At 38.6% G+C, this 27,099-nt stretch overlaps 1 protein-coding gene across 6 annotated transcripts in view; it reads left to right on the top strand.

Annotated features, from left to right (window-relative positions):
* DCAF6 (DDB1 and CUL4 associated factor 6) overlaps nt 1–25,830 on the top strand; it is a 291,082-nt gene extending 265,252 nt beyond the window's left edge. For 5 of the 6 annotated variants that reach the window (XM_075195604.1, XM_075195607.1, XM_075195609.1 and 2 more), the window contains 2 exons: nt 14,145–14,250; nt 24,887–25,830. In XM_075195604.1, coding sequence (XP_075051705.1) covers nt 14,145–14,250; nt 24,887–24,945 — 165 coding nt within the window. In that variant the 3' untranslated portion in view covers nt 24,946–25,830. The remainder of the gene's footprint in view (nt 1–14,144; nt 14,251–24,886) is intronic. The other variant, XM_075195606.1, reaches the window with a different exon arrangement.
* The last annotated feature ends 1,269 nt before the right edge of the window (nt 25,831–27,099 follow it).

Below are 27,099 nucleotides of genomic sequence, written 5' to 3'. Positions count from 1 at the left end.
AAATGCAATTCTGGTTTAAATTGGAAGAGATTAGGAGCAGAGGTAAAGATAATTTTCTGATGCTTAAATTTAGCTTCCATGACAAGGTCATTTAAATGGAATTTCATTTTGAGTAAATCAATGAGTAAATAATTCTAGAGATGTTTTTATTAAACTATGTATCTTACAAATTTCTGCACCTTTTTTGTAATTTTTGAAGATAGGACATTCAATTAAGATTTTAACTTTACTAGGATCCATAGATAGACCTATGTATTATCTACTTTAATACATACTTTATGTTGTTTGTAAAGTTGCTTAAAAAAACAAGTTTTAGTTGCTTTTGATAGATGGTGAAGAAATATCAGAATGACAACAAAATAGGTCACTGCAAACGGGTTCAACAAATCCAAAAGGATATTGTTAATAAAAGGTTGGAATGGTACAGGGGCGTTACATAGGTTGAAGGGCATCATAAGATATTCATAGTCTGAAAAGTGCTTGTCCATTTATCACTTGGTCTCATGATCAAGTTGTAGGCCCCCCTAAAGATTGAGTTTCATAGAGATCTTTGCCGATTGCAATCATTCCAGTAACTCAAGCAAAAATGGTGGAGTTTGTTTAACAATTAAGTTCTCTAGTCAATACAGGGGCGTAACATCCCATATGGTTTCTCTACAAGATGAGATTCTCAACAAGTCGAGGTTGAAGGTCGAATAAACCCCTTAGCTGTATACTTCAAGTATTCTTTGTGAAATTTTGCCTCTTGATCAACCAAAAATGTATTGCAGCTCCAGCCAGACATTCAATGAAAAAAATCATAAACACTCTAGCAGTTGCTAATGAATTTGTATTACAAACACCTACTAATGAGAAGCCAGTCTATGAATTCCTGCAATTGTTAGGCTGTGTATGCCCACAAGGGCATTAGAAGGTGTCTCAGATTGACCGTTAAGGTGCCAATATTCCAATATTCAGGAGCAGCAAGTTAATTCTTTGTCTTTCACTCAATGGAGGGATTGAGAGTCATAATTGGGCAACTATGGGGTAGAGATTAGATAAAAACAGATAGCTTTGCAATGACTGGGCTGAGTTCATATTAAGCGGTCCATCTCATTAGTAACCAGTGAACTAAATACTGTTTCAATTCTTATAAGTGATGATTTGGATCTGAACAGGATATGGTTGACCCTTGCAAATGTTATGTCCAGAAAGTTGCCTTCATCACCAGAATTAGGAATCACTGTTATAGAAATAATGTGTCTACTGTCCTTAATTATTATTGGCAGAAATAGGGGATGACTCATTGTCAGTTTATTTGTGTGTTTTTGAGGTGTAGAGTGCATAGGTTATGTGGGTAAATTAATTAATTTGTATGCAAGTTCCTGAAAGACTCATTCTTCAGTAATCTGTAAACATTTTCCTTGACACTGTTAGAACAAATAACCTTATAGTGACCAGACAAATTACAATAATTAGTATAATCAGTCAAAGGAATCAGATTGCCCTTGGATTTAAATAGTCAGTGCTTCATCTAATTGACCACAGTTTATCAGCCAGGTGAAGCTCATTGAGTAATTAAATCTCTGTCACAGGCAATGGAACAGCAACACAGAATCCATGTTTTCAGACCCTGACAGATTTAATACCTGACGTCATGTGTCATCCATAATTTTTGATTTATTATATAATATGCTCATTTGTGCAGCTGCTGTACATAAGGGAAAGAGTTTAACATGATTGGTTAGGTGTTATTCTCAATTGAGTTTTTTCATTTTTTTTCATTATGCAAATGTATATCATGTGATTCATTATCCTGGCATCAACTGATTTATTGTTTTTCTTCATCACTTGGTTCTGTCACAATGACAGATATGTTTGCAGCATAGCTTTATCTTGTTCCTCATATCTTATTTTCAACATATTTGAGTGTTACAAGGTTATTACATGTATTGGTTTTCCGGAAGACCGTGGGAATTGTGTGTGTACCATCTTATTGTCTCTGCGTGCAGTAAGCGATAAGTTTTGTTTGTTGCAACATGTGTAACTAACATGCTATAATTTATCATATGGACCATTTATCCTATATCCGCTCTGTAATGGTGTTGAATAATTTATCTTCACTTTGTAAGAAAGCTTCAATGAAAATTCAGTGCATAACCAAACAATCCATTTAAATTCCATGCTTCATAAATTAAAATATTGATTTAGTGGTCTTAATTGTAAATGTACTGATGTCACTTCATTATATACAACTACTGTACACATATTCACTAGGAGTATGTAAGTCCATCAGTAAGGAATGGCCATCCAAATAATTGCTAGAAAACCATGTAGACTTAAGTACCATAAAACTAATTTCTAAAGAGCATATGAATGCATGAGGCAAAACTTCAAAATACAAAACAAGCATGGGATCTTTTAAGGTGTTACACATAAGGTTTTTTTTCCCATAATTTGGAACCATATATACTGAGTTACACTTTAAATCTACCCTTTTATTTGCATGTAATAATAATAATAACGGAATTGGTGACCATGACATTAAATCATCAAGGAGTATTAACAAGTACTTTTATTTTTATTTATTTTTACCATTCTGCTTTTTGAACTTTATGGATAATGAGTTTTTGGATAAAATAATTCATACATGTATATACAAAAAATTGTATACATGTGTACTTGCAACATTATTTACATTAATTTTAAACATTCACATTTAGTCTATGTACACTGGGAAATTACACTACTAATATAAAAAAAAAACCTTCAGTGCTTCTCTGAGTTGGTTAAACTGTATCCTTCTAAAATAGTTTTTGTAGTTCCCTTAGACAACTTTTATTAAAAGTGAAATGTTAACATGGCGTAAAGACTAGACCTTACATGCCCCCTTAACTGTACAATACATATAATATATGTTCTATTAGATAATACCATATCAACAGAGCTTGTCCTCTTCAATCACTCGTGAAAAGTCTTTATTTGCAATTGTCCCATGTTATATCAAGATAGTTAAATTCACGAATGAGTAGGAACACATTTTTCTTTGCTGCCTTTTCATTTTGTAATACTAATAGAAGTTCAGTACTTTGTCATAAATGTCACAAATATTCTTCAGCGGGGAAGATCCTTTCTGTACATGCCATATTGTTCCAAATGAAAATTCTAGTTATGACTTAAATCCAGTCAAGTCTCCGTTATAACCACAATATACTAATTATCTTACAACATCCTTTAGTCCACTTATTTTTTTTGGAAGACACCGGGCATTTGTTACTGCACGTTTGATCTTTTTATTGACATTTTGTATTTTACAAACCTCCTTACTGCCTTCTAACATCATCTTATAAAAAATTGTATACGGTGAGAGGTAAATTAGCCCAGTTCTCAAAAAAACCATGTACCCTCCATCCTACACTAAGTTCTAGATCGCTTATCTACCTCTCTTAGGATCTCACTGTAGCACATAGTACAGGTAGTAGTTCAAGAACATATTACCTTTAAGGACCTTGCTTAAATTGTAAAATATAATTGTTTGGAATCTTTTTTGAGGTCCATTCATCTACCTTTAATTTTTTCATGTACCATGAGGCTGAGTCTCCCACAGCCCCTCCCAATAGTCTAGTGACCTGATCCATTATATGCCAAATCCAAGCCTCTTGGAAATCTCAGAAGATATACATCTGGTTGCATTGCAATTCAAGGAACACATGCGGACTGCAATCTACATAAGCTCTATGGGAAACTTACTCTAAATTAAAAGTACTGAGTATTAGTTAACTAATAATTGTGTGATGTGATGGGACTACAGTTACCATTTCCTATCTATCACCATGGACCAAAAGTTGTTGTTCTATAATTTTTCATATTTATAGACTTTTTTGTTAATTACCTGGTTTGGACTATATGAACCCAGCAAGATACCATAAAAATCATGAGGGGATGAACTACAACCTCAAGTTCTTAAATGTAGCCAGGTGAGCTGCATGTGTCTCAGTTAGATTATAAAATGGCTGGCCAACCACCTCCTTCCACTGTGAGAACAGGAAGTTTTAATCAACTGGAACCCCATTTCCATCCGGTGTGCACCTACTCTGTTGACTACCTAGTGGACTGTGTAAAGTATAGTGAACGGACCTTTGATTAAATTCTACCGCTTGGCCAGGACTGCAATGAATGCCTAGCATACTAGTGTTCCTTCCTTGCCGTTATCTGGTAACTGCACCAGGACCACTTTCAAAGCTACAGCTTGGCCTGGGAACAATATAACTGAATCTAACTAGGTAATTTCTGTATAGCTCTAGGATACTGTGATGACTCTTGTGAGATCTAATGACATTCTGGTTGTTGTTTTAAACATATTTTATTTGTGTTCCAGCTATAGTTGTTTGCATTTCTGTAATAAAGATATTGTATCTTCCATCTCTCCTTGCCTGTTTGATTAAAGAATCCCTAGATACCAGGGATACTTAGTGGGCTTAAGCCCTAATAATCTCGTATCATCATATTTGGTAGCAGCCAGTGGGAGGGGGTTGTGTCTTAATATACCAAAGGCTCTGCAAGGAGACAAGGCAATAGCCAAAACCAGCACCGGTTCCATAGGAGTGGTGTTAACGAGTAAATAGAGAGAACATCCGTATAGTAGGGCTAGGAAACATTACCTCCAAGGATTGTGTAGATTGAAGGGGATATTTTATGATGGGACTGATGTCTGAAGTCCTAATAGCTAGATTGGTGGAATTAGACAGGACCCACCCAGAAGGTATAGAGGGATTAAGTGAGGATGAATAGTTGGAGGAACACTGACCACTGCCCAGCAGATTACAGGAGAGTGCCTAAATCTGTAAGGGCAACTCCCAATTTGTTACAGGACTGGTTTGATACCTTGGGGCATGGAGTTAAGCCCAAAGCAAGGGCTGGACATATGCAGGCTGTGCTATGAGTACCCATGCTGTCAATTCAAATCCCCAGGAAGTGTTTTAAAATGGAGAACAGAGGAGCACCCCATCTGGGATATAGGGATGTACCAATATTCCAGGAAAGACAAATATTGATACTAACAAATATTCAAAAATCTGATAACAGTGCATCAAATTGGAGAAGATGAATTGTCCATATATTGTATCCCAGTTTAATGGGACAATCTTATCAATATTTGAGACCTTGGGAGTGTGTAATTTATAAGAGAAGTAAAACAGTCTTTGGTGACTATATTTCAAATTGCTCCAGAGTCTTATCTAAATTTAGAATGCTGAGCAAACCTGCAAGTGACTCAGATGCTGAGTTTTCTAGCTACCTGAGAAGAGCTCGTAACTGGTGGATGGAAGAGAGGAATGCTTACACCCTGGAACAAATTATGGACATCAGTGTAGTTCCCACCTACCTTTCAACCATGGTGCAAAAAATGCCATCACCATGGAAATGTTATACAACCAAGAGGAACACATAGAAAAGGGATTGCCCCCAGACCTGAGGACCCTTCCCTGGGGCTCAAAACACTCCACTGTCTGTAGTATCACAGGGATCCTCATTACCAAATTGTAGTGGAAGAAGAGGAACTCCATCCAGATGCACAAGAGGCGATGGATGTGGTAGATTTGATGAATGAGGGGCCATTTGCAATCTGTTTGGGTGGGGGGGATAGAGTGCAAGGATTAAAAGACTCTGGTGCTTTACTAAACCTGGTGAAGACAGACTTTTTTTTTAACAAAGGGTAAGGCTTTCCACTGCAGGAGGACAAATGAGAGACATCCTTGTGGCCCATGTGTATTTGGACTCGGGGGGCCGACTATAGCATGGTGGAGGTGGGCATTTTGGATGTTTTGCCTGTAGAAGTGATATTGGGAAAAGACCTAGGACAACGACTACTGACCTATTTTGTACAGGCGTTTACCAGAAGTCAATCCTGGAGGACACAGCAACCATCTCTTACCTTCCCCACTGAGGGTTTATATCAAAGTCTGATGATCCCAGCCATCCAAATGGAAAATACTGACCCTAAACCTGCCTCTTCGATCGTGATTAACCTAAGAACCTCAACTGATATGACCATGGCTGGCTGGGGGGAGATGGACAAAGAGAAATTTAGACAATTACAAAGGGCTGATCCTTTCCTGACCAAACTTAGTAGTGCAACTGACTCCAGTGTGAAGTGATGGTAGCCAAATTGGTTTGGAAAAGTGACTCCTATATAGAAGTGTAACATAAAAACCTTCCCAAGACCCTTATACTGCACCAAAACAATTAGTAGGTTTCTAGAAATATAGGCTTCAACTATTGATCCTGGCTTTTGACATCCCAGCCGCTGGGCACTTTGAGACCAGAAAAATCCTTACTCATTTTCTGGCCTCCAAGTTTCCCAGGATGTAAAACGCTAAAGAGCCTCTTGTGATATCGACCCCTAGAAAAGCCCCTTTACATACCTTAACCATCATAGGGGAACCATTTTAAAGGGTGGCAATCTGTATAGCGGTGACCCTGAAAATGCCCAAACAGGTCAGGAAAACAGTATATCCTAACTCTGGTTTATTTTGACACCCAATATCCGGATGTATTATTATTATTATTATTATTATTATTATTATTATCCTTTATAAGGCGCTCTAAGATTTTTACAGCACTGTACATAATACAAACAGTAGAGCATACAGGATAAAACAGTACAGAACAGTAATCGAATAATACCAAGATTCCAAAGCTCCAGGAAAAGCTATTACAATTAAGTTGGAGCAGAAGAATAGGTATAAAGACAGGAGAGAAGAGGGCCCTGCTTGTAAGAGCTTACATCCTAAAGGGAGGGCAAACAGACAGCAGACACAAAGGGGAGTCAGTGTAGGAGATGTAGCGCAAGGGGAACGAGTAAATGAGCAGGGCAGAGATGGGATGAGAATAAGCATAAAGAGAGGGTTAGGTGGATGGCTGGTAGGCTTTGAGGAACAGGTGAGCTTTAAGTGCCCGTTTGAAGGAGCATAAATTAGGAGACAGTCGGATAGTTTGAGGTCATTCCAGTGGAGGGGGGTAGCATGGGAGAAATCTTGGATTCTGTAGTCATGGCATCCATAAATGAGAGGATACAATAAAAAATGAAAAGTTTGGTATCTGCGCTTCCTTTGAAAGTGGGTGATTGACTGCCTCTCGGGGATGGGTGGAGAAGGGTGGGCTCCAACTCTCCTAGATATAACAATACAAAAAGATATCCCTTGACGCCAGAATGTAGGATGTCAAAAATCTAACAGACAGCTGATAATGTTCAAGGGTCATATAATAAACAAAAACATAATAACATCAGTGCACTGATAACACAAATAGCACGGTGGCTCACTGGTTAGCACTTCTGCCTTACAGCACTGGGGTTATAAGTTCAATTCCCAACCATGGCCTTATCTGTGAGGAGTTTGTATGTTCTCCCCGTGTTTTCGTGGGTTTCCTCCGGGGGCTCTGGTTTCCTCCCACACTTCAAAAACATACTGGTAGGTTAATTAGCTGCTAAATAATTGACCCTAGTCTGTCTGTGTGTGTCTGTCGGTTCTGTCTGTGTGTGTGCTAGGGAAATTATACTGTAAGCTCCAATGGGCAGGGACTGATGTGGATGAGCTCTCTGTACAGCGCTGCGGAATTAGTGGCGCCATATAAATAAATGGTAATAATAGTAATAAACAAAAGGGTAAGTACCCAATGTATTAATCTATAAAACCCTGTCTTGTAGTCGATAAAGGGCTTGATATGAATAACAATAGTGATAAATAATTCTTAATCACTTTGAAATCCACAAATGTAGTGTCGTATCAGCTACAATGGATATATGGCAAGGTCTGCTAAGAGCGATATCCTGTATCAAATGTGCTGACAGATGTAATATCGTACAAGTCTGTGATATGGCAAGATACTGAATGTATATGCAAGCTGAATCCAAAATCTCTGTACCATGAATGAATGCAGGGCTGGCGTCTGCTTTAATAGTTCCGAAGCTATGCTTCTTGGAAGTCACACGGCAATGTCCAAAGCGGCTAGTGACGGGAAACGGGTATAAGGTAACTTACCCCACCGTAGGAACATTATAGTATGCTGTAACCATTTATACAGATTGTAAATATTCTTCCTGCTATTTATATTGCTATATAACCACACTCTACAGGCTAACAGTGAGCGACTGTAATATTGTGCTTTTAGCTATATCTGTAGGCAAACTAGATACTGTTTAGAAATGTATTCACAAGTCAGACAGTGTGGCTCTTTGTGCCTGATTTAATCACATTAATTAAGAAATGTGTATTGTATTCCTATGCCTTAAGATACTAAGACACAGAAGAAAACCAAACACTCCTCTACAGCCTGAGGCTATTCTTGGGTATAAGAAGGAGCAGTTTAGTGTTCAAAGATGATTAACAAAGATCAGGCTGATGTAGGAAGTTATGGTTCCTGCCAGGTTCCAGATCAGGAAAAGGACCATGAGGACCCTTGTTTCTTTCTCTTTGGATAAGTTACCCTAGGTCTTGTGAATCTGTCCACTCACCAAAAGCAAGGTGACAATGAAGCAGGACCGCTGCCTTGCTGACAGTCACTAAGGCTTGGCAATCCTGGGACTTGTGCTAAGGAGCTGGTAATAAAGCGTAAGCCTATAATCTGTTTTCTCAAGGTGGCCATAATAGGATTGGTATTTTATTATTATTATTCTTTATTTATATGGCGCCACAAGGTATCTGCAGCGCTGTACGAAATACAAAAATACAGTACACACAGTATACAAGGGTACAACAGTACAGAGTAAAATGACTATAGCCAAGACTTCAATTTTTCCAAGCATAGCAAGTACAGTGTTGTAGGAGTAGAAGAAATGATATTGAGACAAAAGGGAAGAGGGCCCTGCTGATACGGGCTTATATACTAAGGGGAGGGGAAACAGACAGCAGGCACAAGGGGAGTCAGTAGAAGGAATCAAGCACAAGAGGAGACAGGAAAGTGGGAGGTGATGATAGCAAGGATGGAGAAGGTTATGAGGATGGCTGGTAGGCCTTAAGGAACAGATGGAATTTGAGAGCCCATTTGAAGGAGCCAAGATTAGGGGACAGATGGATGGAGGGAGGGAGGTTGTTCATGGAGGGGGACAGCATGGGAGAAGTCTTGAATTTTTGAATGGGATGGAGGTGTTCAGTGCAGAGGAGAGGCGACGGTCATTGGCCGAACGCAAGGAATGTGCAGGAGTGTGGATGGGAGAGGAGGTTAGAGACCTAAGGGCAGTGAAATGGGAGAGGGCCTTGTAGGTGACAGTGACTACTACCTTTTCCATTATATATACCTGTAACAGTTTCACCTGTACATATGTTAGTTTTGTTACTGTTGTTTTTTTCCATTAATAGAAGCTACAATTGGTTAAGTTGGATATCTGCCTTGGTGTAAATATTTACCCACGTACAGGGGAACACTCGGTAGGCTGTACAGCCTGACACTGTTTTCTCACAGCTTCAATGGAACCTTGAAACATCTGTAAAACATTTATGTACACTCCAAAGGGAAAGACTGTGAAAGGGTCCTGCAGCAGCTCCTGTTTGTATACAGAGAGATGACCCAGGGCTCCACCAGATACCTCCCGTTATATGGTTGAACTGTGAGAGGTCCCTTAGTCTTTGAAAGGTTCCCTCCCAACTTTCATTTAAAGAGTAGTGAACAGCCCACTTTGCCGTATGTGGAGCAGTTCCCATTTACAGAGGGCCCAACAGAAGCAAAAAGAGTGATATGACCTTATTTCCCAGGATACTGAGTTGGGGTAGGGACAAAAAGTGATGTCCTCATCCCAGTCCATAAGAATCAAGTTTCCTGGAATAGGCAATACACCGTGCTAAAACAGTCAGATCATACTAATTATGTCATGGTTCTGGGCAAAGGAGCAAACCACTTAAGGATATTTCTTGTCAACCGTTTAAAAGACATGTAAAGACTATAGTGGCATATTGCCCTCCCATTAAGGAAACAGAATTTGATCCCTTCCAGACCGCTTAGCGGTGACGAAGCTGGATAATGGGGTGGAATCCCTGCAAATTGGGGACCATCTTAATGTAATCCATGTCAAAGAAATGGGGAGGTGCTAGGTACCCAAAAACAACAGTTCACCTGTAAGTCAGGTCAAACTAATCTAGCCACTCATCATGTTGACACTGGGAATGCCAGACCCATAAGGCAAGTGTCATATAGGTTGACCCTGGAAGTACTGAAACAAATCAAAACTGAAATTGATGAGATGCTGTCCCTGGTGTCACTCACCGGACCGTGAGTGCCTCTGCGCTGGTGCGTGGTTCTCTAGCCTTCCTGCCGGCGTCTGTCCTGAGCCGCGGCCGTCCGCCATCTTGATGGACTGCGCATGCGCAGCACCCAAGAACTCTTATGACCTTTGCTTTTAATCTAATTGGAGGATCAGGCACCTCTCCCTATTTAAGGCACCTGTGCTCAATACCTCGTTGCCTGATCTTGAGTCTCATTCCCTGTGAGTCTTTGAAGGTGTCTCCTGTGTCCCGCTCGTGTTTTCAGTTCCCTGCTGATTACCTGCTCTACTCATCGGTGGTTCCCATACCCGGTACTGACTCCTGTGTCCTGCTCGTGTCTTCAGCTTCCTGCTGATTATCTGCTCTACTCATCAGTGGTTCTCATACCCGCTACTGACTCTTGTATCCTGCTCGTGTCCTCAGCTGTCTACTGGATTACCTGCTCTGCTCACCTGCGGTTCCCATACCTGCTTCAGCCGTTCAGCGCTCCTGCTGTGCCTGCATATCCTCGTGGACAAGCTTCTCTACTCATCAGCGGTATGCTTACTTTCTATTGACTTTCAACTGTTACCTTGCATATCCGCTTAGGACAAGCTTCAGTACTCAGCAGCGGTAGCCATACCCTCTATAGACTATTAGCTATAACGCTGCATATCTGTTTGGAGCAAGTTCCTCTGTGCTCTCATTCCATTCATACAACTATTGACTCTATTCATTCCTCCACTTATCCTCACCTGGACAAGTGCTCACCTCCTCGCAGTGGTACAACTTGCTGTCCGCAGACCACTGACGCCTCCTCTACCTACCTGCACCTGGACAAGTTTTCTCATCACAGCAGTGGTACAACTTGCTGAATGCAGACCACTGACTTCCCGCTACCCTACCTGCACCTGGACAAGTCTTTTCATCACAGCAGTGGTACAACTTGCTGAACGCAGACCACTGACTCTTCCATTACCTTCCTTCACCTGCTCACGTCCACCCGGCTCTCCGTGGTCACTGACTTATCTACCAGTATAGCTGCAAGTCACTGACTATCATCGGTTCCATTGGCATCCTCTCTCCATCTGCTGTTATATACGTTCCACTATTCACACTGCTGCCAGAGGACCGCTGTGCAAACTCCGCCCCTCTGGTAAGCATAGTCACCTGGTGAATCCTGGTCAGAACTCCTAGTGCCCATGACACCTGGGGGGATTGTGCCATCTAAAAGTCCTTAGGTTGCAGAAGTAGTGTAAGTCCTCAAGAAAGATCAAACTACCAGATTCTGTGTGTACTATAGGAAACTGAATGATGATACTGGCACAGATGCTTATCCCATGCCTATGATAGATGAGCTATGTATTGCAAGCTGGGGGTCCACCTTGGACTTAAGCAAGAGGTACTGGCAGATACACTTGACCAAGGAGGCACAAGTGCGCTCAGCATTTATCACCCTATTTGGCCTATTTGAATTTACAAAAATGCCATTTGGGATGAAAAAAAATTATCCAGCCAGTTCCCAAAGAGCGGTGGTCTACCTTCCAAGGATGTCAGGAGTATGGCCAAGCCTATCTCTATGACATAGCTATCTTTAGCAAGAAGAAGCATCTGATCCACTTAGAAGAAGTGTGGCAAAGAATCCAAAAAGCTAGATTGACAATCAGACTTGACAAATGTCAGATGGGAATGCAGAAGGGCACTATTTGGGGCATGGAGTAGGAGGGGGCCTGGGAATTGCAGGATATTACCGATAATTTGTCCCACAATGTAGCACCTTAGCGAAACCATTGACTAATCTGATAAAAAAAAAATAAAAAGTATGCTAAACTTTAGCAAAGACCCATGACTAAGCCGTCCTTTCAAGCCTTAAAATGGTGCTCTATCCTAGACATCAGAGTTAGCTGCTTCTGACTTTCTGAAGTGATTCTTGGTTCAAACAGACGCCTTAGGATGTGGTCTAGGGGCAGTAATGAGCAGGGTGAGGAAAGATGGTTGGCGTGAAGTACCTCTCTCAGAAATTAGTAGATTGGGATATGACCTATACTACAATTGAAAAACAGTGTCTGGCCTTTGTATGGGCCTTAAAGAAACTACAGCCCTACCTCTATAGTAGGGGCTTCACAGTAGTAATGGACCATGAACTTTTCACTGGCTACAGTGGTCCTGTGAAGGGAATGGAAGACAGAGTCTGACTCTGCAAGGTTATAATTTCACTATCATAAAAAGGGCAAAGAACACACCAATGCAGTTGGGTTGTCCAGAAGAGAAGAAGATTCCACTGCAACTCACCTAGTCGAATGCATTACTATTGGTCCTGCAACAGAATCCAGTCCTATCTCGATTTAAGAAGGGGGATGTATGTGATGAGATGTGACCATGCCCCTTATGAACACGAATAGTCCTTATTATATAATTTTACATATATATAATATAGACTTTTTTGTTAATTTCCTGGTTTGGACTATGTGAACCCAGTAAGACACCATCCAAAGCATGAGGTGATGGACTACAACTATAAACTCTTAATTGTAGTCAAGTGGACTGCATCTGTTGGATTATAAAATAGCTGCTGGACTGTTTCCTGGCCAACCACCCCCTCCCACTGTGAAGGAAGTCTGAGGCAACTGGAACCACTTTCTCATCACACATTCATTGAAGGGGTTAAAAGAGTAAGTTGCTCTTCATCAACTGGGACTAAGTGCTGCTTTACTGAATTTGAACAATTATTGTTTCCCTCTGGACTTTAATACCTGAGCACCATCTCAACAGTGTGGAATATCATCATCATCATCATCATTTATGTATAAAACGTAGGGCTGAACATCCATCGTACCAATTTCCAATCCCTGGCCAATTTCGAGGCAATCCCCAAATCACTAAACTTAGGATGACCTTGCAGAGTGTAACTTTCCTTTTGGGAAATTTGGACATGTTTAAAAAGATCCTACAAGGAAAGTTCTGGGTGTTTGTGAATCATCTGAGTGTGGTGCTGGAGTTTGGACTCCTACCTGCTCCATTCTGAGGTTATGCTGAGATCTTGTGTGCACCCATCCTGCTACTGTTTGCTTCTCATAGCAGACATCCTGCCTCAGACAATACTCCTTTTCTGTAATGAAGATACTGTTGTATCTTCCATCTCTCCTTGCCAGTATGATCTAAGAAACCGTAGATACCATGGTCACCTAGTGGGCTTAAGCCTTAACAGTCTTGTATTATTATTGTTAGACTACTAATAAACTATTTACAACTACAAAGTAATATTTTAAAATTGATTTTAAAATATCAATGAGTACAAAATGAATTCACAAGCTTTCACAGATACTTACCATAAAGACAAAAGGGTTACCATGCTATACTGCTTCCTTGTACAGAACTATATCCTTGCATTAAACACTGCACTTATTAGAACAAATGCACTTTTCAGAAGTTGCCAGGGAATGAAACGTCTTATATAGCTCAGACACCTCACTTTGTTTTGCACTTAAGATGTAGCCTCGGTTAGCAGCCATGCAGCATTCAAAAGTCTGTTTGGCAACACATGGTGAATAGGAAATATGGTTTCCCAGTCAACAATAGAACTCAGCTGTCAAAACAGTTCATGCATCATTTTAACAGCTAAAATGTTCTTGTTTGACAGTCAAACAGTATTTACTTCTGGCTATACAGTGTTACTACTATTGTGAATAATTGTTTTGTGATTTCAAGCAAGTGAATAATTTTAGCTATGTTCATTGGGTATATGTTAGTAATTCACTTTTCCAAGCTGTCTGGGATTTTATTTGGCTAAGTCATAGCTTCCGTGTTGATTGTGTTTTCCTTTCTATTCTAAGTTAGACTTTCATATTTGTTGCAACTCTTCATCATACTCATTACATTTATATACATGTCATTTGTCATGTCTTTTTGTTTTTTTTGGGGGACATTCAGGTCATTTCACGTAATGAACTAATGTTGGAGGAAACAAGAAATACCATTACAGTCCCTGCATCTTTTATGCTACGGATGTTGGCTTCACTAAACCATATAAGGACAGGTAAGCTGTATTATGGTGTTTATAATAGAAATTATTTGTACAACGTAGGCACAAAACACCCATAGAAACTTACTATACAGATATAGAAAAAAGCGAGCCGAAAACAAAAAATGGAGTGGGAAAACCTCTTAAGTAAAAAATAAATGAATAGAGATATTGCAGAAAGAATGTAATTTTTCAAAACAAAATCCAATAAAATCTTCTTATGTAAACCACTTACTTAAGCTCCTATATCAGAATATCATAAGAAATTCTACAGTTCAACAGTCCAAATATAGACCCTCCATTGAAAAAAGGATTAATACTTGATTAGTGGGTAATCCGAAACGAAACGGTCCCAAACAGCAGATACAATACCTTGTATATATTCAGCTCTGTTCTTGTCTTGGACATTTAAGACAGATCCCAAAAGCATTGTAGAAAGTAATCCACATAAAGATATTTGTATAGCAAGAAACTGTTCAAAAGCACAGTCAGTCTGCAGTACTATTAGAAATCTGTTTTAAATTAATGGCTGTTAGTAATGCAGTCTGCTGACAGTGTCAAGTATCTCACTGGTAATATACTGTCCGTTCCATAAGCAATCAAAAACAGAACCGTAATCAGTCTTTATATGGCACTCAGCAACAACACCCACTTTTTCAGTCTGTGATCCATATACAGTGTGAAAAATATCTTAGAAAGTAGGCAGTGTAGCAACATGAATTTACTTAAGAATTTCTTCGCTTGATTAACAGTAGTGTGGTTCCATCAGAGGAAGTAAGACACGGTCTCTCTTGGCAATATATAAACAACTGTTAACCATTAGGGAGTTTTCTTTACAAGATAAACTAATTATTACTTAATGCAAATTACTAAAAACAGTGTGCGTGTTTGTATGTAAAAAAAATTAAAGATCTACAATGGGACAATCCACCTGTAAACTGACTCAACTAATTCGAAAGATTCCGTAGAAGGCAAACCAATCTGAAATTGCCAATATAGAGGCAAGAAAAATACATTGTGAAAACATTAAGTAAATATTAAAATCATTTAATATACAAATAATCAATATGTCCACATTATAATAATACATTTCCATATAATCGAATATCAATCGTCAATTTCCTGAATCTAGAACAAAGGCAATATGTATAACAATATTATATTAGTGACCTAAATGAATGGACCGCATATCTAGAACCTAATACAATATACTGTATATAGATAAATTATGTAGATCAAAGAATATAATGGAACTAAAAAAATATTATTTTTCTTCATATTGTCACGCAATGGCTCACGTTCTCGAACCCCAGACTGTGTCCAGGGTGTCATGTCAACAGCCAGGACATGACTTGTCCCCCCGCTCAATACCAATGCAATGGCCAGAACACTTAGTTAATTAACGCCATGTGCCGGCAAATGTGGAAAGCTGGGCGTGTGCGCATTAGGGATATTTTAATTAAGTCGCATCTGGGGTTCATTATTATGTTTGCTGGAGCCTGGCTCCTGATTGGCAGCTTTTAGTATTTAAGGCAGGCAGGCCTCCCTGCCTGTTAAAGTGTTCTGTGTGCTGCACAAATTGCTGACCTACTTTTGCTCTTCGGAGTACCCTGCTATCTTTGACCTGATTACCTGTTGTGATCCTTGGCTTGCTTTTTGGACCGTGCTTGAACTCTTGTGCTCTTGACCTCTGCCTGTTTGTTGAAATTCCCGTGTTTATAACCTGCCCTGACCTTTGGACTGCCTCCGGTACCTGCCTCTAGTTTTCCAGTTACTCTCCACCTTGCGCTACGGTTATCTCTGATAAGTTTTTACTACTCTAGAGTTAAGTCCTGGGGCATCTGAGTACCTCCGAACATAATCAGTTCTACAGGAAAGGAGGCTGCTATAGGTGAAGACCTCCATCAGTCTGGTTCTAAAAGCTGATGTAAATTGCCGTTGGCCAATGTTTGTCTACTGTGTCTACTGTACTAACTTCCGATGGACATGATAATATGGCACCAATGGTGCCCTTAATTTGAAAATCAAGAATCCTTCGTTTTTGAGTCTTAAACAACCCCTCCCCTGTCTTTTTTGTCAACTCAATTTGTTAAATAGCTATAACTGCACATCCTTGTGGGTCTCCATTTTGGCAGAAAGCAGATGTCTAGGTAAGCTATGGGTTTTGACTCTGTTCGAAACATTTCACCTATGTTCAAAAATCTTACGTTCAGAGAGTGCGGTGTTTGCCCAAGCTTCTGCATACCACATCTGCACTGGATTATCAGGAACTACTTTAAACTCAAACAGGTTTAGGCCCCAGTTGCTGATAATCTCTAACTCTGGCACATAGTAAGAAAATACCAAGATAACACAAGTTTAAAATGAAAGTCTTTTTGTTTTTTTAATAAAGTATTTTTTATTGCTTTTTCTTTGCAAACCTAACACATGGACATACACTGAATTCCTAACTAACTAACTACACTCACCAGCCTAACTATACCTTCAGACCTTCAGTCATGCGAACATATTGTAGTAGATGAATTTTGCACATTGGAAAAAATCCAGACTAGATCTGAGTCCAATTTGAGTTCTACATATTAAAAGCAAAAATGGTATACCATTACACGTATCAGCATATGGATTCAACAGAGTATCTACAGAATATCATGACAGCGCTGCTCAGGGCTGGAGGACAACTCGACCCAATAAGCATTGAGGTGGCAAGAAGGACTAAATTTCACACTCAAACATCATCATCGTCCTGGTGGGGATGAATGACAAAATGAGACTTATATCATGGATGCCAAACCGTATGATATTTAAGTAGAGCATCCCTACTCTTGTACATGATTATTTAGTGCTTCCAGACATCTTTTACCAGGGCAGTCCAAGTGTGTACATTAGGAGGTTCTGGTGCCATCCACCCCTGTGCTATGATCACTTTGGCAGGTGAGGTTAGGTTGAATAGGGTGGAGGAAATGCAGCGCTACACCAATCTCCAAAAACTGTGTACAGTAGGACACCCCCAAAGCATATGCCAGAAGGTCCTGGGGAGACATTACATTTAGGGCAGTGGGAACTACTGCAAAGACCCAGCCTGTGCAATCTATTAGGGCTGAAATATACAAAACATAGAAATGCACCTGCTGGAACCATAAACATGAGGTGGCCTCTCTATGACAATGCCACAATCCTCGTCAACGATATTCCCTAAGTAAATCTTCCACTTAGCTTCAAAAGGATTCAAACCCCTCGGTGATAACTGAGGGAGTAGGACAGCATGGAATACAGATATCGCCCTGCCCATATTGGCAATGTGTACCAGGCTTTTTAACGGACAATCCACAAGCAGAGGCATTCCCTAACGAAACGGAGACATCAGGACATGCCTGAGCTGTAAGTAATGTAGGAAGTAAGTGTTAGGGAGAGAAAAATCAGCCCTTAATTGTTCAAAGGATTTTAGATGGCCATTCAAATACAATTGGCCCTGGGTGGGAATCCCCACTCTCAGCCACAGCTTAGACAACTCCTGAAGACCACCATTGAACCACAAAGGAGTGCCTGGATCCAGACCATCTCCCTCCAGAAGGACATGTGCTAGCACCAGACCACAGAAGCCTGTCATACAATAGGAGCCACCTTGTTTAACCTAGAATTCAGAAAGAGAACCAGCAAGGGCCCCAGAGATGGGTCTGTCTGCTCGCCTATGAAATACCAGAGCGATGACCGTGGGGAGTCACCAAACCAAGCAAGCTGCTGGGGGAGTTGGGAGACCAAATAATAAAGTCTGAGATTTGGGAGGGCCAAGCCTCCTGAAGTTTTAGACCTGCACAGTGTGGTGAACCGAACCCTCACTCTCTTAGAACCCCACACCAAGACACCAAATGTTGATTAATCGTATGAAATACTTTGAACGGGACATACAACGAGGAGTGCTGCAGGGGATAGAGATATTTAGACTGAACGACCATTTTGATCAGGTTAATTCTCCCCATCTCCATAAGAGGAAGCTTTAGCCTGGAGTGACTCTTACTCTTGAGGTATTCAGTTACTGGGTCATTGTTAAGCTGAACATATTCAGAGGGATTCCCACCTATATGCCCAAGTATCTAAATTTCGCAGACCACAACATAGAGTGACTTGTGGTAGCATCTTGCGGCACTGACCAATCCAAGGGGAACACCATGGATTTGCTCCAGTTTATCTTAAGGCGTGAGGAATGAGAATGGAAAGGTCAGTCTTTAATTTGGATATTGGCTCATTTCCAATTCTTTCAGAAAATAGGACTGCAAATAGTATAGTATAGAGTATAGTTTTAATCATAATGCATATATATATATATATATATATATATATATATATATATATATATATATATATATATATGGAACACAACAATTGATATACTCTGGCGCTATCTACCACATCGATAAGTATTATAAAATTATAAAATATACATACACTAGATAGTATTAAGTGTAGTAATCAAATGGAGTAAATAAGAAATAGTCCACAGTCACTTTACTCATGTGTGAGTGGCAGCCACGTGTAAGCCTGTATCCAGATGGTCAATCCAGAAGAAAAATAGTCACTAGAACAAAGCACAGGCAGGGCGCCTCATAGTATAATACCAGGATGTTAAAGGACAAATTGTGTACATATATGCGTACCGTCAGGTAAAGATGTATGATCTTGAAATCGAGTGGATCCTCTTCGAGAACTATAACTCTGGATCTCAACTCAGGAACAATAGAGGAATGTGGAAAAAGGCAAACATAGCGTAATATTGTAATGCAAAAAATAATGCACCACGTGAGACTGGGAACACCACAGTACATTAAAGGGTTGTGATATTCAATATTCACCCGGGTACATGTATATATTGTATTAGCCCGGAAAACCCAAACACCACAAAAATATGTCATATGCGTACCAGAAATTCTAGTAACCTCAAGGATAATGAACAGGAGATGTTTCCTTGTAGAACAGTCGTATTCCAATACAGAGAAACCCCTCCAACTGCGGTATAATAAAAGTGGAAGAGGATACGATGTAATACGCAATACAAATTTAATAAAAAAGATAATTACTGAACTCACATGTAATTCAAGGAATACAGCTGATCAACAATAAGGCTCGACGCGTTTCGTCTTGATCATCACAAGACTTCCTCAGGAGCACAGTACTGTACAAAACCGGACTACCCGGCTTTTATAGAACCCGCGCGCCATTTTGGCGCATGCGCACAGTCCGCCACAATGTGTGCAGGCGCGGGGATCGGCAGAATGAATAACTTTATTGAGGACAACAACAAGCTCTGTATGCGCACGCATACAGAAACACTAGCACCACTTGAAATTACATATATATGGTGCGATCTGTACATAGCGCTAAGGCATATACAATATACATTTAAAAAGTGATCATATCGTGAATTGAAAAATATATATTCGGGCATATATAGTCAGTAGAGGAAGGGGATTTGTGATACATAGCGTATGACTATTATTGCTATTATTAGTGTATTTCAAAATGTGCATAACGTGATACACATTTGGCAATCACACCTCCCGCAATAAGACAACTAACAACCATTGTTAAATTATATAAAGTGGCATATAAAACTTTGATATATAATCAAAGGAACACAAAGGTATTCGCGCTTGTACACAACCGCGCTACCTCTTATAAGTCATGTATTTGTGATGTGCAGCATCACGGTTTACGTGAGTATGTACTAAAAGGGAGTGGGGAGGATGGGGGTATAGAAATAGGAAGTAGATTATAAAAGTGCTCGTGCACGTAAAAATAGAATTAATTCATACTTATGGACATATAGTTCTAAGACTTATACCAAATGTGTATTAAAGGGGAGGAGGGGTAAAGGTTATATTGATAAAGTGCTCATGTACATGAAGACACTAAAATAATTAGTTAATGCCTGTAAACACATAATTCAATAAAACATATGATATGAAAAATACCTCATCAAACTTAGAATCAAAATACATAAATAGCAAATGGTAACTTGGTGTACAATATACAATACCAAGTTGTACATAAGGGGAGAAAAAACAAAATGTACCACCTAAAAATAAACATAACGTCTAATGTAGATGACCAGTATAACACTAAAAAGAATTACAGAAAAGGAGCTAGTTCGTAATTTTCATTAAGACCAGTAGGAGATAAAGTGTCAAGTTCAAAAATCCAGTACATTTCCCGTTGGGAGAGTTTCCTTTGGAGATCACCTCCCCTTTTTCCCAGTTTGACATGTTCCAAAGCCATAAATTTAAGGCCATGTGGGTCTCCATTATGTTTCAAATAAAAATGTCTGGATATGGAATGACTCTCCATTTTATTTCTAATATTACGAATGTGTTCTTGTATCCGTAATTTAAGAAGGCATTTGGTTTTGCCAACATATTTCAATTTGCAGGGACACTCCAACATATATATTACCGAGCTTGTTAGGCAATCCATCAGATCCTTAATGAGGAATTTTCTACTGTTATCAGAATTAAAAAAATGTGTCTTAACAGGGTCCATGAACTTGCAAATATTGCAGTGGTTACATCTTACTGAACCTTTATTATTCAGGACAAGAGGTTTATAGATTTTAGTGGGTTTTCTCCAGTAAACTCGGAGCTATCATATCTTTCAGACACCGTTTTTTTCTGAATACTACTACTGGTCTTTCCGGGAGTATTTCGGATAATACTGGATCCCTTTTTAGGATGTTCCAGTGTTTAGTTAGAGTGGACCTAATAAGTTTTCCCCACTACTATATTTCGTAATAAATGGTATCATATCCTTCTTGTCACTTTTGGTTGAATACTTTAAAGTCTCAGTTCTATTTTTATTCTTAATTTTCTGGGTTGCTTCATCTAGCAAAGAGGCCGGATAACCTCTTTTCTATGATCACTTTTTAAATGTATATTGTATATGCCTTAGCGCTATGTACAGATCGCACCTTATATATGTAATTTCAAGTGGTGCTAGTGTTTCTGTATGCGTGCGCATACAGAGCTTGTTGTTGTCCTCAATAAAGTTATTCATTCTGCCGATCCCCGCGCCTGCGCACATTGTGGCGGACTGTGCGCATGCGCCAAAATGGCGCTCGGGTTCTATAAAAGCTGGGTAGTCCGGTTTTGTACATTACTGTGCTCCTGAGGAAGTCTTGTGATGATCAACAAGAAGGCTCGACGCGTTTCGTCTTGATCAGCTGTATTCCTTGAATTACATGTGAGTTCAGTATTTATCTTTTTTATTAAATTTGTATTGCGTATTACATCGTATCCTCTTCCACTTTTATTATACCGCCGTTGGAGGGGTTTCTCTGTATTGGAATACGACTGTTCTACAAGGAAACATCTCCTGTTCATTATCCTTGAGGTTACTAGAATTTCTGGTACGCATATGACATATTTTTCACACATAGATGTGGTGTTTGGGTTTTCCGGGCTAATACAATATATACATGTACCCGGGTGAATATTGGATATCACAACCCTTTAATGTACTGTGGTGTTCCCAGTCTCACGTGGTGTATTATTTTTTGCATTACAATATTACGCTATGTTTGCCTTTTTCCACATTCCTCTATTGTTCCTGAGTTGAGATCCAGAGTTATAGTTCTCGAAGAGGATCCACTCGATTTCAAGATCATACATCTTTACCTGACGGTACGCATATATGTACACAATTTGTCCTTTAACATCCTGGTATTACACTATGAGGCGCCCTGCCTGTGCTTTGTTCTAGTAATATATATATATATATATATATATATATATATATATATATATATATTACTAGAACAAAGCATATATATATATATTCAGCACATACATACAGTAAACAGAATTATTGGCACCCCTCAAGAAATGGGGCAAGGACAATCATATAAAATAAATAATACATATCATGATAAAAATATTAGGAGAGCTTGCTTACCATTTATAGAACAGACATCATTCCTACAAAAATGTTGTTATATTTTAAGAAGAGTGTATTCTTTCAAAAACATATGGAGTAAAATTATTGGCACGCCTAAAGAATGTTTTAAATACAACCATAGTAGTTTGCAACTTCATGCAAAAAAACTCTGTCTTTTTATTTCTCCTAGTCTCCAGGAACTCCTCCGTTGGCTATGACCATAGAGTCATGGACAAACCCAAAGATAACAGTTCAGTTGATACTTGGGATTCAAAAGTATCAAAATCCGCTGTCAGACGCCACCTTCGTGACCAGAAGCTTTTTTTAAGTTACATAAAAGAAGCCTTTTCTAACAGCAAGACCCAAAGTGATGCTTTTAAACTTTGCAAAATTTCATTGTAACTATAAATTAAATCTTATGATGAGACAAAAAACAGCAATTTTTTGGCCATGCTCACCAAAGTCTCATTTGGAGAAAAAAAAAAGAATGCATACAAAGAAAAGCACCTAATTCCCACTGTCAAATATGGTGGTAGATCATTGATGCTTTTGGGGGCTTTTTGGAAAATAAATGGCATAATGAATTCCTCTATATACCAGGAGATTTTAGGACACAATCTGTCTGCCTCTGCCAGAAGACTGAATCTTGGCCATTGGTGAACCTTTCAGTAAGATAATCACTCCGAACACACACAAAATCAAAGTTTTGCAATGGCCCCCTGTCTCTCATGCTATGCAACTTACCACTTTGTTTATGCCCGAAATATCACACATTGAATGTGTGATTTACTTTGTATATTGATTTAAGCTCATTTCCATGAATGATGTCAATAATTCTGGAGATTATTTTATATATATATATATATATATATATATATATATATATATATATATATATAATTACAAACACATACACAGTTGATATTCTTGATAAGTAGTAGATGGTTCGAAGAACATCAGTATTTGAATTTCCTGTAACGAGCAGCACATAGGAGACACAAGTACATGCTGGTCAGCACATGTTCATGTTAATAATTATTCAAACGGAATGCACACACAGACGCTGAATGGTAATCAGAAGTCCCAATACAGATGAAGGCTGAATAGGAAATCACTGGCCATGAGATGAACAAACTACAACAAAACTCAGCACCATAGCTTACAGGAAGATGTACTCAGTATTTACAAACAACAAACAATAAAATGGACAAGCTGGAAGAGGTTCAGTCTCGATATCCGTAGTGAACTGGATTCCAGGAACTGGAACGGCAAACATAAAGAGAGAATCTAATGAGCAGTAATCCAGTGCAGCTTCTACAATGTAGTAGGATGCACAGAGACATTCACTGAGTGAAGAAAGCATAGGCATTCACGTCTACTTACTACCATTCATCCCAAAGTTCAGCAGGTGTGATAATCTAATACAAGAACGGATTACACTTAGAACCACCGGAAAATCCACAGTTTAATACATTTCCCCCTGGCCCTTCTCATAATCCCATTTCTCCCAATTAAGTTTTCTCTACTTAGTTGCAACCAATAATTTCTTATACTCAATCTACTTAGCTACCTTTATCTTTAAAACCAGGGCACTCTTCAGAGGTTTTAATATAACTTGTATTTGCTCTATTTCTTGTCGAATACTATTTACCCGTGATTCCCTATATTTTACTATTTCCTAGATACATTGGGAAATTGAGCACCCATTCAAAATAAGTATTCTATCCTTCAATAAACCTTTTATCATATTTAAAAGCAGAAAATGTAAAGATCCTCAGACCTCATCGGGTTACTATTCAGATATTTTGGGAGAGATCACACACATTTGTAATCTGTTGAAAAGCCTATGCATATCATTGTTCTCCCCCACTGGAAAATCCACATTAGAATTAATACAAGCAGTTGTGTCAGATAGGTTTGTCTTCTCTTTACGCTCTCTGCTATAAACTTTAATGAAGAAAATTCAGTAAAACAACAAAGAGGAAAATAGCAATACAACAATTAGGCACTTCTAACTATATTACACCATAACAACTGAATTGAACCATAGATTTAAGCTGATCTGCTGCTCCCATATGGGTGTAACTGGATATAGAAAAAGTTGAGTCTGCACAGTAGACTGATAAAACCAATAAAATACTCTTTTGAACACACAGTACAGCTCATTTTTTTAGGGAGCCATCCAGCCTTATCAGATAGATACATGAAGGTATATTACGTAACATGCACACATTTCACAATATTGGGGGGAGACTCAGTTTGTGATCTAGATCAAGGTTTCACGACCTTTCTTGTATCATGTAATCACTTATTACTGCAAATCTTTACCAAGGATCTTTTAATGTATGCCAGTTTATTAAAAGTGTGTATAAATGTATAGCAAGCAACACCTTATTTCTGAAATGATCAGACTGAATATATCCATATATCCATAGATAAGCAATAGAGCTCTATGAAACGTTTCTACAGAGATTAATTGAAAAGCCATAGGTGGCTCACAGTTTCAGGTAATGGGGAACCTCCTTTTGTGATAGATGTGGGTGATGTTTATTTAGGGAGGGTTTCCAAAAGTTGACAAAGTTGAGGTAAGGGAATGTTTTATTTAAATTGTATGAAACATTTTTTTCTGTTTAAAGAGAAGTTCTGAATTCTAGGTACATATGATATGACTTTACGATAGCTGATTTCTGTAGAAAGCACTTTTCCTGGGTAATTTTTTTCTTATTTACAGATCGAGCAGAACAAAGGGCAGAAGCTGTTCGTCAAGAAAACTCAAACGAAGATGAGTGAACCAGTCCAGAGTATATAAACATATTGTAACTTGTATATTGTGCTATATTTTCTTATAATAATAATAAGGTCCCAATAATATTTTGATTTATAATAATAATCTTTATTGTTAAGTGTGGACTAAGAATGCACCAGATATTGGCAGTTTATTCACAACTTTTTATAGTTATTTTTTATTTTGTTCAGAGTTGCCTCTTTTTGGATCATAAGTAAGGAAAAATTATATTCTGCCATTCTATAAAACCATTTTTTAACAATGGAAAACAGTTTGATGGTATAATATATTATAATATGTACAATCAATTAAATTATCCAATCATTCATGTTACAGATATGTAAAATAATATTTTTATGATTGTGTCTGACAGCTATCATTTTGTTTATTTTCTTCCCTGGTTTCATTACTGAAACACTTCAATACCCCCAAACAGTGCAATTATCTATTTTACAGTCTGGGCCAAGAGTTAAACTTAAGGTGACACAGCAATTGTCGAAGAATCCTAGATGCACACGGCAGTTTACCTTGGCTTTGCACCAGGGAGTCCAGATAGCCCACCCAGTGAACACCTATGTTCTGCTCCAGGGATACTCCTCTGCAAAGTAGATGTTTGCTTAGATTTGCAAGGAGTTGGAACTTTTTGAAGAAATGAACTGTGCAAAAGTGTAGAAAGCACATCTAGCTTTTTTATTTATTTAAAATTGGTTTGACTTCAATTTTGGCTTAAATTAAACTTGGGAGTGGGGAAACTGTTTTTATTATGCTGTGTGTTTGCAGGTTTTTTTTCTTTTTTAAATTGGACAAAGTGCGCCTAATAATGTTTTTCTCTCCCAAAGTTTAACCCCCTTCCCTCTTTAACTTCAATAAACTCACTCCGCAATATGCAATCTCACTTTTTGCATTGCTCCATAAAACTGTTCTGGTGGATTTACTTTAAACTTAGTAAGGAATACCTTGCTCCACACAATACCTCCTCGAAGAAAATTAGAAACACTGGTGCAAATTGAAGCACTCAACTGCACCAAAGAGCATTTTATTTTCCATCTTAGCAGTTTTGCACTTTGTAAATGACTCTACAAAAAATTGTCAAATATGACACCAATGTGTATTAGTGTTCCATGGAAATTATTTGTGTCATATTGGTGGAATCAGGGAGAAAGCTGAAAAACATAAGAACGTGATACAAAAAGGCAGTCTCATAAACTGCGGGCTCAAAGAGTATGAAGTTTAAGCAAATTTAATATATCAGTATATGGATATAAAATGAGAAAAAACCTGGTTTCATGTTTATTTCAATCAAAAATATGTCAAATGCTAAAACAACCTCTGAAATTTTCATAATAATTACCACCGCACTAAATATTCACATTCCCGATATTAATTTATAGCTGCCTTAAATATAGCAGTCCCTTATATCGGGTGGTGCACCCAGTACATGTATATTTAATGTAGCAACAAAAGAAAAGAAAACATGTTTAGATGGGGCACTCTGTGATAAGTGTCAGTTAAACTAATATTAAAACATTATCTTTATTAATTCCATTAAAATAATTATATGTAGAGTGTTAATAATATATTAATATTAATATATTAATATGCGTTTGAATATTTGCCTAGGAAAAGTGAGTATGCCAAACGCGTGTCAGCGTTCGCCTCGCTGTGTTTGAATTAGATAGCCTGATGCTGTGAACAAAATGTAATAGATGCTTTCATGGGGACAAATTACTGGTCGATAGAGGAAGGTTAACGCTTATCATAGGCTCCGATCTTCTGCAGCTTTAACTTATAAACTGTCTCTGTTGCTATTAAGTCAAGTCAAAGAGAGAACCTGTTATTAATATATGCAGGTGATCTCCTACATCAAATGTAATTGGCGCTACATATTGTGACTTCCATACCCTCTCAGTGACCCTCAGTTAGTACCCCCTGTAACACCACCATTGGTAATAAGATAATAGTAAAATGCTATAATATCTTTTGAGAAGTGTGCTTCTTTAGACCATATATTTATGGAATTATTATATTCCCCAAGATCACGAATACCAGACAAAATAGGTGGTTATAATAACTTTAGTAAAGATGTACTATTGATTACAGCTTAAGGGGCTAGATTTACTAAGCTGCGGGTTTGAAAAAGTGGGGATGTTGCCTATAGC

The sequence above is a fragment of the Mixophyes fleayi genome, chromosome 2 (assembly GCF_038048845.1).
Source record: "Mixophyes fleayi isolate aMixFle1 chromosome 2, aMixFle1.hap1, whole genome shotgun sequence".
NCBI classification, from domain to species: domain Eukaryota; kingdom Metazoa; phylum Chordata; class Amphibia; order Anura; family Limnodynastidae; genus Mixophyes; species Mixophyes fleayi.
The sequence above is the reverse complement of the archived record's forward strand: the minus strand, read 5'-3'. Positions and strand labels throughout refer to the sequence as shown.